General features: G+C 40.6%; 2 protein-coding genes across 2 annotated transcripts; both read left to right on the top strand.

Annotated features, from left to right (window-relative positions):
- The first annotated feature begins 317 nt into the window (after window positions 1-317).
- On the top strand, window positions 318-7962 carry LOC135091847 (pre-mRNA-processing factor 19-like). Its single transcript, XM_063989858.1, has 11 exons — window positions 318-377; window positions 1308-1457; window positions 2058-2199; window positions 2436-2574; window positions 2977-3171; window positions 3890-4012; window positions 4346-4441; window positions 4592-4759; window positions 5084-5222; window positions 5644-5848; window positions 6235-7962. Exons 1-11 carry the CDS (start codon window positions 359-361, stop codon window positions 6374-6376), a joined length of 1518 nt encoding a protein of 505 aa, XP_063845928.1. The 5' UTR covers window positions 318-358; the 3' UTR covers window positions 6377-7962.
- Window positions 7963-8884: 922 nt separating this feature from the next.
- LOC135091848 (Golgi to ER traffic protein 4 homolog) lies at window positions 8885-14926 on the top strand. The gene is made up of 8 exons (XM_063989859.1): window positions 8885-9038; window positions 10301-10379; window positions 10631-10725; window positions 10920-11056; window positions 11427-11565; window positions 12089-12235; window positions 12465-12616; window positions 13408-14926. Exons 1-8 carry the CDS (start codon window positions 8932-8934, stop codon window positions 13530-13532), a joined length of 981 nt encoding a protein of 326 aa, XP_063845929.1. The 5' UTR covers window positions 8885-8931; the 3' UTR covers window positions 13533-14926.
- The last annotated feature ends 1700 nt before the right edge of the window (window positions 14927-16626 follow it).

A 16626-nucleotide genomic window follows, 5' to 3' on the forward strand; every position in this document is an offset into this window, starting at 1 on the left:
TTTTAGTTTGATTTTACTTGGAATGTCGACAAAATGTGGGGCGAGGAAAAGGTTGATATTCACATCTCTTACTGTTTTCTCGGTCTAATGATTAAAATTAAATATGAAAAATATAAGAAAACTTTTAAGTTTCACCTGATTCCCTTATTTAAATTTTCCCTTCACTGCACACCACTTAGTATGATATGAAAACTATCAAAATTAAGCCTTGTATTAATTATGAAGGCATTTTACGAATTACACTATTTTATAGCCACAAAATACGCAAAGAGAGACTTATATACGATATTTTTGACCCCAAAGCTAAATTCTAAGTAGGCGGGGGAATCAGTTTCTCGCTTGACTATATAAACAAATCATGGCTCTAGTTTGTGCAAGTATGTAGATATATTTTCCCATTTTTCCCTGCTAATACGCAATTTCCACGTAATTTCTGGAAGGGAATAACGACTTTAGGACCGTAGCTTCTATGAGGGGGCGTGAAATAAGGCTAGGTGGTTTAATAATGCCGGAAATTAAGGTTAGAAGTGAAGGTTGCAGACACCGCTGGCCACGATGCGATTGGGAGATTCAAAGTTTGTGATGCTGATGCCCATATTAGAAGCCACGGTTAAAATATCACTGCCCAGGTGTTGGTTTGTCTAATATACCACTGGCCTACGTGTTGTGAAGGTGGTGGCGGTAGGGGACGAGATATCACAGAATAGTTCTAATTTTAAAATCTCCCTCAGTTTCATTTTCTTAATTTATTTTCTAACCTCGCTGTTCATTCCTGTATTCCCTCCCTTGCTATCACCACTGCTCAGCTCGAGGGAACAAAAGGTCACGGGTCAGAATGTAAGGTCACGCTGGAGGAAATATTTTTTTTGGGAGTGTCATTGAAATTTATTAGATTTTTTTCCGTGTTAGTTTCAGTGAGAGGCGTGGTGATGGGGGGGAGGGGATGTAATGCCACGGGGCCTTATTGTATGGGACAGACAACTAAAAGTGCCTATTTTTTTAGATGAGATAATAGTTAGCATACGTTTTTATAAGGCAGATTAATAGATGTACCTTTTATAGATGAGACAACAGTAAACACCTTTTTATAAGAGATAAGACTAATAAACCAACATTTTTTTAGATAAGAACATCTAACACCTTTTTTATATGAGATAGACTAATAAAGCTAACCTTTTTTTGATAAGACAACAGTACATACACCTTTTCTAACCATGCACCACTGGCATTTTTCCACCAAACTTTGCAATATTGGTAAAAATGAACACCTAATCCCTGCAAATCTTATAACTGCTCTTGGTCGGCAGTCTGCAATGAGGTGCCAGACCAGCCGGTGGTGTCGCCTCTCTCCGGCGCCGTGTTTGAGCGCCGGTTATTGGAGAAATACATCGCTGAGAATGGCACCGACCCGATAACCAACAAGGAACTCACACTTGACCAGCTTATTGACCTCAAGGGTAAGTGGATGTTGGTCTTAATTCCTTCATCTATAATCCAGTGTGTTATTCTTTTCCGTTTAATAATTTATCTGTGATACGGAATGGCTAACAATGGTAAAAGTAATGTGTGAAATCTTTATGAGCGTCAACAATTAAGAAAGGGGACTAAAAAGAATAGATTTTGCAGTTTCTACCCAGTTTAAAGATTGAAGGTGGCTGCAGAGTAAGTAAGGATGTGTCAGAGTGATTGGTAATGAAGTGAACATGTACCATATAGCAGTCGGAAGGTTAATTTAGCTGCGAATGATCAATTTCTAAGATGAGGTTGTTAAGTTTTCGTTATAGGTATTATTTATGCTTTAGTTCTTACTCCTTGAAGCTCTCTATCAAATATTGTCTTGCTAAGTCTTGAGATGATTTCAGATACTAGTAATCCTGTTATTCTTACTCCTGGCCATTCTCCATTAAGTTATATTTGCCTTAGATCATCTCCTGAGTAATAACTAACACATACTTCCTGCCATCCTGTAAAATAAAGCACAGTAAGGTACAATTTCACATCACAAGTAAACTATGACCATGGCAATGTATTCTAACCCCCACACGCGCTTGCCTCAGTGCCTGCCGTGGCCAAGCCCAAGCCGCCAAGTGCCACCAGCATCCCGGCCATCCTCAAGGCACTGCAGGATGAGTGGGACGCCGTCATGCTGCACTCCTTCACCCTCCGCCAGCAGCTGCAGACCGCCCGCCAAGAGTTAAGGTGAGTCTTATCTGCTTACTGTGCTGCTAAGTTATCATTAACATTTTTTTTCAGATCTCTATTTAAGTTTAATTATTTTTTTTTGCTATTAAGGGAAGGAGAAAAAGTGCATCTCTCTTAGTTTCCCTGTGGTACTGTCTGGTTTAGTAGTGTACTTCATTCTTTACTGTTTCATGTTATTATCATTTCCTTAATGTGTAGTGAGCAGCAAGGTACCATTTCCCTTCCTCCTCCAGCCACGCACTGTACCAGCACGATGCAGCCACACGTGTCATCGCCCGTCTCAACAAGGAGGTGACAGCCGCCCGAGAGGCCCTGGCCACACTCAAGCCCCAGGCCGGCATTGCTCCAGCCGCCCCAGCAGGACCAACCATTGTGAGTCCACCAAGAGTTATCTGTGGGACTCATTGTGCCCTTCAGTCTGGTCGTGCAGTGCTGATGATATTCTTGACATACTGGTTTAGTTGTGTTCTGTTGATATTTTCTTTTGACTTCTTTTTAGGGACTGGTACTTTCAGTTGGCCTTTTCTTTGGCACTTTTTGTTGCCCGTGGCCAGTGCCCTCTTGCATAAAAGAAAAGAAATTCTTGGCACCTCTCATCACGTCAAGGGAATCTTTATGACGTAAGGTTCTCTTGTTTGTAGGGAGGACAAATCTTACATTCTTCATTCACACATTGCTGCACTCCTACAATCTTTATCACAAAAGATTCTCTCATTTGATGTCGACAAGTCATCAACTCTTACACTCTTGCCTCACACTGTTCATCTCCTGCAGGCGGCAACAGCAGAGGCAGGTGGAGCAGCAGATGTGCCCAGTGAGGGAGCAGGGCTGACAGAGGAGGTGGTGGCCCGCCTGCAGGACACAGCCACCATCCTCACACAGGAGCGTAAGAGGCGTGGCCGCACCGTTCCTGAGGGACTAACCCCGGCAGAGCAGATCAGAGGCTTCACCACCCTGGCCTCTCATCCGGTAAGTGGGGCCTTCACTCACATTGCCAGGTGCTCAGACACTGGTGGGGGAGGGGAGTGTGTTGGTTAGATGTGTTGGTGGTTAAGGAAAAGCTATCTTGCTGAAGTTTCTGTTGTTATTGTTACTCTTTGGTTTATTAAGAGTAGAAGTGAGATGGTTAGTGTTTGGTAGCTGAATTGTTTCCTTTATGATAACATTGTCTTCAGCTGTGTTGGTGTGTTCTCCCCTCATTTATTCTTTCTGCTTTCTTACTTCCTTCATTTCTTCATTTTTGTCTCATTCTTCCTTCTTATGCATTTCTTCTTGATTCTTGAGTTACAGCACACTTCATTAAGTTTCTGCTGCTGAATTGTAACTTTGGGCTATCAAGATGGGCAGATGTGTGATGGTCACTTAATGTTTGACACCTGAACAGTTCTTTACTTGCATTATGGCCTGTACTTGTGCTGGTGTGTGTTGCTCTCCATTAAAGTTTGTACGTCTAAGGTCATCCTCACAGGTGATGACTAACATGTCCTTCCTACATAAAATAACAATCCTTCCTACATAAAAAAAAAAAAATGTATTCCACCCATTATCTTGTAAAAATTTAATGCAGTAGCTTGCTGTTTTACATCAAAGAAAGCAAAGAAAGTGATGGTGGTCACACAAACAATGCCAGACTAAATAAATCAGTCACAAAAACAATTTAACTCATTTCTTTGCATTCCCCACACAGGGCTTGCACAGTGCATCAGTGCCTGGCATCCTGGCCCTTGACGTGCACCAGAAGGACACCAGCAAGATTGTGACCGGCGGCAGTGACAAGAATGCCACAGTCTTCAACAAGGACACAGAGCAGGTGAGGCAGAGGCTTGGCTGGACATTGCCTTGTGCTTGTGGTGTAAAATAAGTGGTCTTCTAAATTGCAGATATAACTCAAAGCTTCTCAAGGTCTCAAAAGATGATTTATTGGTTTAAAGTGTCTAGTAAGAGGTCTTTTAAATTGCAAATATTATTGATAGGATTTCTCATGTTCTTAACACTCATATTGAAATTCGTGGCATGGAAAGTTAATCGTCTGCAAATTTACCTTCTATAAGATAACTGGTGGCGCTCAACTAAAGGCACAAGTCTCATTGAATATTGCAGTATTAAGAAAATCCAAGCCACTAATTATTTCTTTGATCTGCAGGTTGTTGCCATCCTGAAGGGCCACACCAAGAAAGTGTCCTGTGTTGTGTACCATCCCACTGAGGACACTGTCATCACTGCTTCCCCAGACACACAGGTACTCGTTTGCTCCTCGCTGCTGGTAATGTTTAGTTAATGGTCACAGGAAGCCACAGAACACTCATAGCCATTAATTTGTAATCCTGCAAGGCTCAAAACACTCATCAGTTTGTAATCCCACAAGCCTCAACTCATCACTAATTTCCAGATTCGTGTGTGGAACGTTGGAACTTCCCAGACTCTGCAACTGATTCGTGCTCATGATGGCCCAGTCACCGGCCTGTCCCTGCACGCCACAGGGGACTACCTGCTGTCTGCCTCCCGTGACCACAACTGGGCCTTCTCGGACATCAGGACTGGACGGGTGCTATGCAAGGTAAGGCATGATTGGGTTGTTTTGTTATTAGTGGTGATGTGAAGGAAGATTTATATGTTAGTTAATTGGTGTTATGCATTTGTTTCCTGCCTTCCTCTTGTCACTTGCTGTTCATCTTCAGTTGTAGTCTTAATTCTTTTCTATGCTTTATATGTCCATTATTCAATTGCTGTTACTTTTAATTGTTTTTTCTTCCTTCCTGTTCTTGTCTCATCTTATCCATCTTCATTTTTAATCTCACTTTTGTCTCAGTCATTGTGCATCTCTTTGTTTCCTTCCCATTCTTGTCACTTGTTATGTAGTCACCCTTGTCCTTCTCCACAGGTTAGTGACACGTCGGCCAGCTCCCCCCTCACAGCTGCACAGTTCCACCCTGACGGTCTTATTCTGGGCACTGGCACACAGGATGCCACCATCAAGATCTGGGACCTCAAGGAACGCTCAAATGTCGCCAACTTCCCGGGTGAGAAACTCTGAATGATGGAGTAATAAGACTGAGTAGCATATTTCTTTGTCTTGTGTTTCTGTTGCATTTTATCATGTGACGCCATTATTGTAAGAAAGTGACTAATTGTACAGCACACAACACTAAGGGTACACCAACAGCCTGTGATTGTTTCAGGTCACAGTAGTTTCAGTTTGTTGCTTGGCTGAGGTAGTGCACATACCATAACACAATTTACTGTAGATAGGTTTTAGTTGACAATCTTTCACCACACAACACCAAGATTGCACTCTATGCTTATTTCAAGTTTAATCAGCAACATGTCTTTTCAGGTATTAAATGCTGGTGTGTGTTAAATATATCACTTCCCAATTTACTCAGATTGGTTTTTCATCACCCTTAAGTCCTCAAGGTTTCACTAACACTGCAATTATTTTAGGCCACAGTGGTGCCATCAGCTCAATCGCCTTCAGTGAGAATGGATACTACCTGGCCACTGCTGCTGAGGACTCCACCGTGAGGCTTTGGGATCTGCGCAAACTCAAGAACTTCAGGACCATTCAGCTGGACGAGGGATATGAAGTAATGGACTTGAGCTTTGACCAGTCTGGCACATATCTGGCTGTCGCTGGCACGGATGTGAGGTGAGACTTGTATTTCTAATGTGCCTACCTATGTACTCAGCTGATATTGATTATAGAAGAGGTGAAGATAATTTTTTGCTTTTCTGATTAGTTTGTCAAGATTTCCAAGTTCAGTTTTTGCAGGAAGAGTGTCCAAATGTCAGAATTAGTGTCCAGAAAGAGGTGCAGGCAGATCTTTATAATGTGAGATCTCTGAGATGAAGAATTTTTATTTTTTTTTTAAAGTTTGGATAGAAAAGTTGAATTACAAGGGATTTTGGAGAGAGATAAAAGATTGGGATAAAGTGCATACATACATACATACATACATATACCAAAGCTGTCCCCACAAATACATGAAAATAGAAACACAAGACTTTAGACTAACGTATCTCTATTTGTTGCAGAGTGTACCTGTGCAAGCAGTGGAATGACCTTAGGGTGTTCAATGACCACACCGCCATGGCCACAGGTGTCCGGTTTGGCTCCAACGCTTCCTACCTTGCCTCCACATCCATGGACCGAACCCTCAAGATATATGGGCCTTAGAAACCCTTCCTTGTAACTTTTACCTTAGGAGGAACTGTTACAGCTCACTGGCTCATGTTTGTCTCCTTTTGTGGGAGTGCAAGGGAAATACAAACTACCATTCAGAAATAGGAGGGTGTAAGATTAAGTAATGGGATATTTTTAGGCATTGTTGCAGCTCAGTGCCTCAGGTTTGTCTCCTCTGGCAGTGTGGATATTGTAGCCTCCTCTTGTGGCAGTGAAGGTACAGCAGTGAAATATGAACTGCCACTTGGTAATTCAAGGCTGTAAGATAAAGTAAAAGGACATCAATAGGACAATTTGCACTGCCACAGACCAGAGATGTATCATGCCCTTTATGTCACCTGTTTCCTCTGTACACATTTTATTGCAGTGACTTGAAAGCTTTGTGTATGTTCTTTGCTGTTTTTAGTTGGGTGTTTTCAGTCCAGCTTTCTTATTTCAAATGCAGTCTAGCTTTTTTGTAATTTGCAGGAAGGAGTAAAGTTTTTTTTTTATTATTATTTTTTTTATAGTAAGGTTCAGTCATGAGTATTTTATGAAGGGGAACTGTGTGTGAGTGTGTTTGTGTGTGTCTGTTTGTGTGTGTGTGTCTCTAGAGGAGCCTTTCAATTCTTTCGTGACAATGTTTAGTTTTTAAGAGTGTAAACTGCACACTGATGATTGTGAAGGTGGTGGTGAGTTGATAGAGTGGACTAAACTTTCAGTATGTGTGTGTGTGTGTGTGTGTGTGTGTGTGTGTGTGTGTGTGTGTGTGTGTGTGTGTGTAATTACCTTGTAGTATTCAGGATTTGACTCAAGTTTGTATGTATGCAAGTGTGTGTGTGCGTGCGTGTGCTTATGCCTCACCACATCACCTTATCCTCTATAGACACACACGTTTTGATGCTGATAGTGTGTGTGCGTGCGTGTGTGTGGCGACAAGAACACAAGATAACATGAACACAGCTCGCATTTTGATAATTCCTCACATATCACTGATGTCAAAGAGAATGATTTACAGGACAGTTCAAGTTTTCTTTTGTGTGTGTATTGACCACAACTCTTGCCAGGACTTGAATGTATAGATTTATGTTACCATGACTATACTCCCATTAAACAGTATCAAGGATCTGTTATGAGTATTGCTAGGTACAAAATTGTGCTGCGTATAGATGACACCTCTCAGTGGAGCCAGTGGAACTAATGATGTGTGGAGTAATGCAAGTGGTGATACTGTTCTGTGGAGCTGTGGTGAAATGTCAAGAGGGAAGTGTACAAGGTGTTCTATGGTGTCCACTTAACCTGTGTAGTTTAGCATTAAGTATTTTAAGAGCACTTGACGATCGCTCACCCCAGAGATGCTTAAGCTGGGTTACCTAAGATTGCACACATAGATAAGTAGGTAGACACACAGATAGATAGTTATAAAGATAGATAGATAGCCAGAGACACATAGATAGTTTGACTGACGAATAGATAAGTTAACTAGCATAACCTAACCCATTCTAAGTGTTCCTGGGTGTCTGATCCTCTGTGTTCTATATTTTGTGTTAATATGTCACTCGATGATCCTAGGTGTATTGAACTGAAGTAAAAGTGTAAGTTATTCTGGCTTTGATTCTCCATTTTTATACCAATTGTACATTTTTTGTTCTTTAAGACTGCAAAGTTTTCTGAGACAGAGAGAGAGAGAGAGTTACATCGCAAGCATCCCATATCTAGTGTAAAGCAGCCTTAAGAAGATTGCGTTCACCACCGGCCAGAGGGTGTGGCAGTAACGGGTGATGCCTTCGGCCTTAGCAGTGCCCCGGCCACTTTCAAGAGGCTGGAGCAGACATTGGACGGCCTGCAGCGGAAGGCTGTCCTTGCCTACTTCAGCGCCGTCGTAGTGTTAAGAAGCATGCTTGCGGAGGAGCTACAGAGACTGGAGGAGGTGCTCAGAAAAGCTACGCCCCAAGAAGGGTTTGATGTTGCACGTGAGTTAAGCCCTTGGAAGTAGAGTTCGCGTGTGTGACTGACTTGACGGTGCGAGTGCCTGGCCGTCCCTGTGTCTGTCTGTGTCATGACTGTATTGCACAGTGACTTGCATTCTACTGTGTAATGTATGGACATACGGAAAAGCGTATTTTCCTCTACTATATATGACTACTCTCTCCACTGAGTGACTGGGAGAGTCTGCCGCAGCTGTTCCCAGCCGCCACGGTTAAGTCCTCCCCTACACACGCCCCGCCTCCCGCTGAGGAGAGACGCCCCTTGCCTGCTGGCTGAGCGTTGCTTGAAGACTGAGGGATTCATTTCAATACAAACTCAGAATAAAATAAACTAGATACTTCTTGAAGTTAATTAAGGGGATAAGCGAAAAATCTAGCACGGAGATATTAGTGGAACGCAAGACATGGTTAGAAAAATGCACAAAAACAAGAAATGGACATAAAACAACAAAAAGCAACAGAAAAAAATGAACCAGATATTTTTTAAAGCTGGTGATGTATTGAAGTAAGATCGATAAGAATGTTAATAGGTAGTTTTTACAAGACTTAAAAATTTGTTACCGAATCCGAGGGTTTGTAAACATGGCTCAGGGTAAAGGAATTCCGCGGGTTCTGGCCAAATTGAAGGCATCGGTAGAGGAAGGCAGATATTATGAGGCCCACCAGATGTACAGGACTTTATACTTCAGGTACGTGTCTTAAAATGGTGGAATATTTAACTATTTTCCCTGATTCATGAGGGAGATGAGGGAGAGGTGTGAGGGGAGCGTGAGTGGTGATGATGAACCCATGTGGAAGGCCAGCCTGGGGTTTAAATATGATGAGAACCTTATTTTTACTCATTATTACTCACCTATTCACGCATTCATTCACCTTCAGTTGTTTAAAATGGTGGTTTTGTTTCTCATGTCACTGTGTTGATTTCCGGTGTTTAAATGTCAGATTAATAAAATTTTCCTTTTTATTACACATTTATTCACGTACTTATTTATATCTAGTTATATATATGAGTGGTTTTGTGTTTTATCGCACGGTTTTTGTGTCTGAGAGTTAAAATATCAGGTGAATCTCATTATTATTCATTTTTAGTAATTTATCTTCGTATTCATATATCTACAGTGATTTAATACAGTGGCTTTGTTTTCTGTCACTTTAGTATTCCTTGGGTTATATGTATAAGGATTATTATTGTTAAGTGATCAATTTTTGTGTGTATTTAATTTATCTTTTCTTTATCTTGTCTAAATCCACATCTTTATCTTATCTTATCCCGGGGAATTCATTTAGACACAATGGTATTATTAGTATTTCCTGTAATTTGTTATATATTTTGATTCTTCTCCCTTTTATCTTGTACGCATTCTTATTCCCGTCATAGAAGAAGGAGCGAGACAAGTTCAGAATAAAAAAAAAGAGGAAAAGAAAAAAAAAAGATTAAATGAGGCTGACCAGTTTGACCTTACTGTTTTGATGTCAGCAATTATTGTATTAAATTTTCAGGTACTGCAGTCAACAGAAATACACTTAAGTCTTAATTATATCTTTAGTAGAAAAATCCGATCTGTTTGACATTTACTTCATAGACAGTTACTGCACTCTTTGATGTCTTACTGCATTAAAATTTCAGATAATGCATTTAAATTCTATAACTGCATTAAATTTTCAGGTATTGGAGTCAACAGAAATGCACTTAAGTCTTAAATCTTTAGTAAAAAAAAAAAAAAAGGTCAGATCTGTTTGTCATTTACAGCACCTAACCAAACCTAACCTAACCATATTTAATATCTATTACTGTTTTAATTTCCAGGTATTGCAGTCAACAAAATACACTTAAGTCTTAGATATCTAGTAGAAAAATGGCCAATCTGTTTGATGTTTCTTTGGAAATTACTGTTTTTTGGAGCAGTTAGCTAAATATGTGACATCTGCTGTTACTGGATTAAATTTTCAGGTATTGCAGTCAACAGAAATATGCTGAAGTGTTAGATCTCTTGTATGACGGTGCTTCTCTCCTTCTACGGCACGAACAGGTGTGTAAAACAAACACTCATTTCATTATTAATCACGTTTGAGTGTTGCTGAGATTTGAACATACTACCTTTACATCTAATACACTACAAAGTTTTCCTGTAATTGACTTTTTCCTTTACTTTTCCAAATCAAACGTTCATTTTGTAATTAATCACCTTTGAGTGTTGTCGAGAACTAAACATTTGGCTCAGTTTTACCTAAGATATTATAAAGTTTTTCTGTTACTGACTTTCTTCCTTGTCTTCTGCAGCAAACCAGTGGAGCAGACTTGGCCTTGCTAATGTTAGAGGTGCTGGAGAAGTCAAAAACAGACCCTACAGAGGACAACATTACTCGGATAGCCAGGTGTGTGTGTGTGTGTGTGTGTGTGTGTGTGTGTGTGTGTGTGTGTGTGTGTGTGTGTGTGTGTGTTATTTTTCTAAACTTGATATATGTTTGACTGACCTCTCCAACTTATCCATCCTTTATCTTGATTTATATTTGATTGATATTTGAATCATTTTGCAGTACAATTAAAAGTAAGCCTCTCGTCCCCACAGCTTGTTCAGCCTTCTAAACCATGGCACTCCTGAGCGACACCAGTATTTGGTTCGTGCTGTCAAGTGGTCCTGTGGTGACATCCACAAGCTGGGCCACCCGAGGCTCCACCAACTCCTGGCACAGACGCTCTGGAAGGGTAAGCTGCCAGACTGTTCTACCCTTTACAAAAACTGCCAGATTCCTTGTAAAAAAAATGTGGTGCTTTCTTTTTAAGTTAATCAGAACCTTATAAAAAACATGATTAAAACAGAAGAGACCTAAAAATAACAAACTAGAGAGGAAAAATAATCCTGCTACATTGCTAAGTAATTTAAAAACAGAGTAATTATTTTCCTATAACCTTTGAAACTGTTCCTCCCATACCTTGCCTCACAAAACTGCCTGTTGATTATTGTAAGATCTCTCTTCAATAGAGGACGCTTGGGAAAAGGCAATATAGCTCACCCATCTACAGACCAGCGGCATTATCTCCTAACCTGTGATAATATTCCTTCCTTTCCTTACAGAGAAGAACTATGGGTCAGCACGTTACCACTACTTGAGGTCAGAGGATGGTGGGGGCTGTGCTGACATGCTGGTGGAGCTGCATCTGCTGAGGGGTTACCCTTCCGAGATTGATCTCTTCCTCACCCAGGCAGTGCTCCAGTGAGTTACAAGATTGGCAGCACAAGAAGGAGGCAGTGGAGACTTAAGAGATAATTAATTGCAATATTCTGAAACACTTGTACGCTGCACCTCCATTACTTCCAAAGCCTCTAGTCGAAATTATATGGGTTTTTAAGGGTGTTTTAAGGGTTCTAGTGACAGATTAACAAGATTTACATATTATTAACAGGAGAAACTTTCTTGAGAACATGGCTAATCATCTCTGTGGCCTTTGAAAATAGTCGTGATGAGAGAGCAAAGCATTTCAGAATATGGACCTTAGAGTCAACTAGAAATGTTCCAATGCAGTTGGTTGTAGTAGGGTGAGGCATGAGACTGTCCCTATCCACTAGAGGACGACAGGGCTAACAGTGTGAATGATGTGTGTGTGAGAGTATGGTGCCTTGTCTGGGTATATAGATAGATAGATAGAGACTAATTTTTCCTTTTATCTAAGTGTATTAGGCAGCAATTGGCATTTTTGTAACCTTTCCCTTTTTGTTAATCTTTTCCTACATTGCAGGTACTTGTGTCTACAGAAGAAGGTGGCAGCCTCAGAGGTGTTTGAGACTTACACCAAGACTCATCCAACCATCACCAAGCAGAGAGGACCTCCCTTCATCCTCCCACTCCTTAACTTCCTCTGGCTCCTCCTGTCAACTATTGAAAGGTGACTAAATGTTTTTTGATTTGTTTATCTGTGGAAATTGAGAAGCTGAATTAAAGATGCAAGCAAAAAAAATTCCTTATATCTGTGGAAAAGGAAAATATAACCCTAAAATCACGCGAATTAAGATGAAAGCAAAAAAAACTTCTTATATCAATGAAAGAGAAGAAAATATCGACCTAAATACTCTTACACAATTCAGATTACCTCACTAATTTATGTCCCCTCCCAGCGGTAAGGTGACTTACTTCACGGTCCTGTGTGAGCAATACCAGCCCAGCCTAAACAGAGACCCATCATATCGAGAATACCTGGATCGCATTGGCCAGCTGTTCTTCAACCTTCCAGCTCCAAAACCTCAAGCTGGGCCAGGGGGAATATTTGGTGAGTTGATGCTCTTTGATAGCGCTAAAGTGATGTAACGCTAATAGTCACTGTTGTCTGTTTCCTGTATCCTTCTGACACTTAACCATTTCACTGCGGACACTAGAATTCACACTATTAAAGGTACTGCATGAACTCTTTAAAACACCTACAGTAAAGGGAAATGCTTTAAAAGATTAGATTTTCTGGTATAGCCACTTGAATCTTTTGTGGTGACTGTAGAAATGAAATGTTCCAGTGTGGCTTGGCGTTAAGGAACTGTGTGTCAGATAGTGAAAGGGTTAAAGCTTGATGTAATATCGGCAGGTGCTGTTTTCTGTTTCTGCTGCATCACTTTTCTTTATCACAGTGCCTCAATGTTTCAGTGTCAGACGTTCAACTGGTGGAGTAATCAATCAATCGTACTTGTTCCTGATGTGATAAGTGTGATGTAACCTTATCAAGCTTCCTTTTTGCAGGCGCTTCATCTCTTCTCCCTTTGTCTCCTGGTGTTCTGTTACTGTTGTGTTGTAAATGGCATAGATGTTCATTCTCTTGGTCAAATGATTCATGGCCTTCCTGTGGTTTTACAGGGAGTATGATCGAGAGACAGGTTAGGTTGCTGATATGATTCATGGCTCTGCTGCTTGTTGGTGGTGGTGTTAGGTTAGATTAGGTTAGGGTGCTCCTGTGACACAATGTATCCTGGTGTTTTGCAGGTAATTTTATCCAGAATTGAATTATGCAAGGTTGCTCACATGACTCCTGGCCATGCTGGTTGCTCATGTGACTCATAGCCTTGTGTTCTGCAGGTAATCTGATCCAGGGGCTGCTGGGGGGCGGCTTGGGGGACGACGACTCAGATGACGAGGGGCACATGGGGGGCGCCTCGTCCTCGGGCCACCAGGCGCCGCTGACGGCCGAGGAGCTGGACTAATACTGCTCTGCCATAGGATTGTTAAGTGCTTTACTTTCCCACTGGCCTATGCGCTGCTGGCCACCCTGTACAGACTTGCCATCTTTTCTGATAGTCAGGAGGTGTTGATTATGCAATGTATGTTAAGACCTGTTCAGGCCTTTTGTATGTGCATTGCACTGGTTTTGTTTACTGTAATTAATACCGATTGTTTTCCTTGTGAACCTAAACACGCGTAAGTTGTCTCCAAAGTTCTTGTCGTAAGTGTTGCGAGGAAGGTTATTTAAGGTGAAGGTAAGGAGTATTTATGCACAGAGGTTATCTGTGGCCAGTCACTCATGATAGCTCCAGTATGCAGAGTGCACCTTATATCATACTAGTAGGTTTTTGAAGTTTGTAAATAGCAATGAGAGGATATTTAGACACCATAGATTTTGCTACCGAGATCACCACTGTATAGGAATAGGTAGTTCAATTGACAGCCAAATATTTATCATAAGTTTTGTACAACATGCCATCCAGACAGACGACAACAAACGAGAGAAAAATAACTCACAGAAACAAATGTATATTGTAAAAAATCTGCAGTCACTGTTATGGTAGTCACCCATTCATATAGGATACTAAGTAAGGCAAAAACCTGATGTGTGTCTTTTGAGTGAAGGAGCGTCTCTTTGGCACGTCTGAGTGTGCAACCCTGCCAGCAGCGAGTCAGTCTTGGAGTTCTGCAGTCAGGTTTGGGAGAGACAGAAACAAAGCGAGGACAAGCAAACTGTATATCTGTCTAGAGCATTGACAAAACGACTCATTTGTAAATAAGAAGAGAGCAGACCAGAATACTTAGCTTTTTTTTTCTTCTTTTCCTAAGATGCTTTAGTTCAGATTTCCCCGTGCTAAAAGGCGAGTGAGACAGTGCACTAGTCTGTAGTCTCAAACATACAGGCACCTTTTAATACCTACTTCTCAGCAGGCTGTGGTGAAAGTTACTGTGGTTTTCAAGGGTGTTTAAATGATTCTAGTGGTAGTTTAACAGTTTGCATCATCAGTGAAAAAAAACCATGATGAGAACCTGGCTAATCATCATAGTGGCCTTTGAAAGTAGTCCTGGTGAAAGGTGTGTGTTTAAAATACAGGCCATTGTGTTAATAGCAGACCAGCTTTACATGTGTTGTCCATGCCTGCACTCTGAGTGGAGGCTGGCAAGTTCAAGTGTAATGCTGTTGTGAACACTGTTTTGGTGACTGGTACGCGATGACATGAGGTAGAAATGTCTGTAGAGCTGAGGTGTTACAGATATTTTGTGATAAATGTCTCTTATAGGTAATGTGAGCATATCTAAATAATTTGTGATTTGGTTGCAAATAATATATATAATAATAATAATAATAACACTGATAATATATACAAATATATAATCAGATTTTTCAGTTCCCTAGAATCACTGAAAATGCATGAAAATTTATGAGGAGAAATCAAACTAAGGATCTTTAAGAGGAGTAACTGCAAACACTACTGGAAAAACTCTAAGCTGATATAACCCAGCTGACAAAAATGCAAAACTGTGTGTGTGTGTGTGTGTGTGTGTGTGTGTGTGTGTGTGTGTGTGTGTGTGTGTGTGTGTGTGTGTGTGTGTGTGTGTTCTTTTCACATACACCATCAAAATAACCCACCAATTTAGTTTCCATGCATTCCTTATACCAGGGAAGAGTTTTTCCAATAGTACATCGTCACTGCACCGTGGTATCCTGTAGAGACAGAGAGAGAGAGAGAGAGAGAGAGAGAGAGAGAGAGAGAGAGAGAGAGAGAGAGAGAGTGTGGTGTTGGTGGGACAGGTGGGGATAGAGGTGTAGAAATGATCCTGGCAATGTGATGCTGAGGTGATCGGTGTTATTGCTCATATGATTCCTGAGTATTTGTTGATTAGGTTAGACTGTGGCTCTCAACCTTCACTTAGCCAGAATGAGAGTGTTAGAAAGATAGTGATATTTTATGAAGGTACTTTGCTTTCAATCCTTTACTTGATCAGAATGAGTGTTGGAAAGTTGAGGTTTTTTGACTGAATGATTGAAATGCTGGTTAATCTGTGACTTTCAACCCTTCTTTCCTTAGCCAGAATAAGATAGAGCATTGGAAAGATTGGGTTAACTGACTGACTGATTGATTGAAAGGTTGGTGCTGTAAAGATGAAATCATTTGTAACTGGAAGGGAGGGAATGAAAGAGAAAGGAAAAGGACAATGGAAAGGTAATGAAAAGGATGCATAGGATGGAAAGGATAACTGGGAGAGAAGAGAGGTAATAAAAATGAGAAGCAGGATGAGAATAGAGGAAAGAGGATGAGAATGTATCATAAAAAGATAGAAGTAGAGGATAGATGGATATTCATGATGAGAAGATGAAAAAACTAATGAAAGGAATTATAAAATAAAGTTAGGAGGACCAAAGAGGATTTAAAAGGAATTATAAACAGATTTAAAAAGATAATGGGAAGGAAAAGGACAAAAATGGATAAAGATTTATTGATGGAAAGGAAAATTTGAACTGTAGGAAGGCAGAAGAGAGATTTCAAAGATAATGGGGAAGGAAAAGGACAGAAGATAGATCATTGTTTACTGTTGGAAAGTTTAAGTGGCTTTGGAAGTTGGGTGGTGGAGAATCTGTTGCAATAAACTTGTATGTTGGTGACAATTTCAGAATATAGCCAATATTTATGATGCTTCAACTTATTTACTTTTTTTTTCATGTTTTTTTTTTCTTCTTTTGGTAATGCAATGCACCTTCTGTGACACTTGCTTTGTGTTTGCAGAATTGCTTACCGAATCATTTCACTCCATGTGTTCAGATTGCATTTGTTAATGTTAATTTATTTCCTGAGACCAGAGTTCATAGTTGTGAAAGTGTAAAGCTGTAAAGTTGCCAGCCAGAGAAAAAGATTATGATATTGGAGATTACATGAATAAAATGTGGACTTCTGAACCATTTATGCTGTGCTTCTTGTTTTTGTTCCCTGTGTGTGTGTGTGTGTGTGTGTGTGTGTGTGTGTGTGTGTGTGTGTGTGTGTGTGTGTGTGTGTGTGATGTAAGTGTGTGTGTGTGTGTGTGTGTGTGTGTGTGTGT

The sequence above is a fragment of the Scylla paramamosain genome, chromosome 38, assembly GCF_035594125.1.
Source record: "Scylla paramamosain isolate STU-SP2022 chromosome 38, ASM3559412v1, whole genome shotgun sequence".
Lineage (NCBI taxonomy): Eukaryota > Metazoa > Arthropoda > Malacostraca > Decapoda > Portunidae > Scylla > Scylla paramamosain.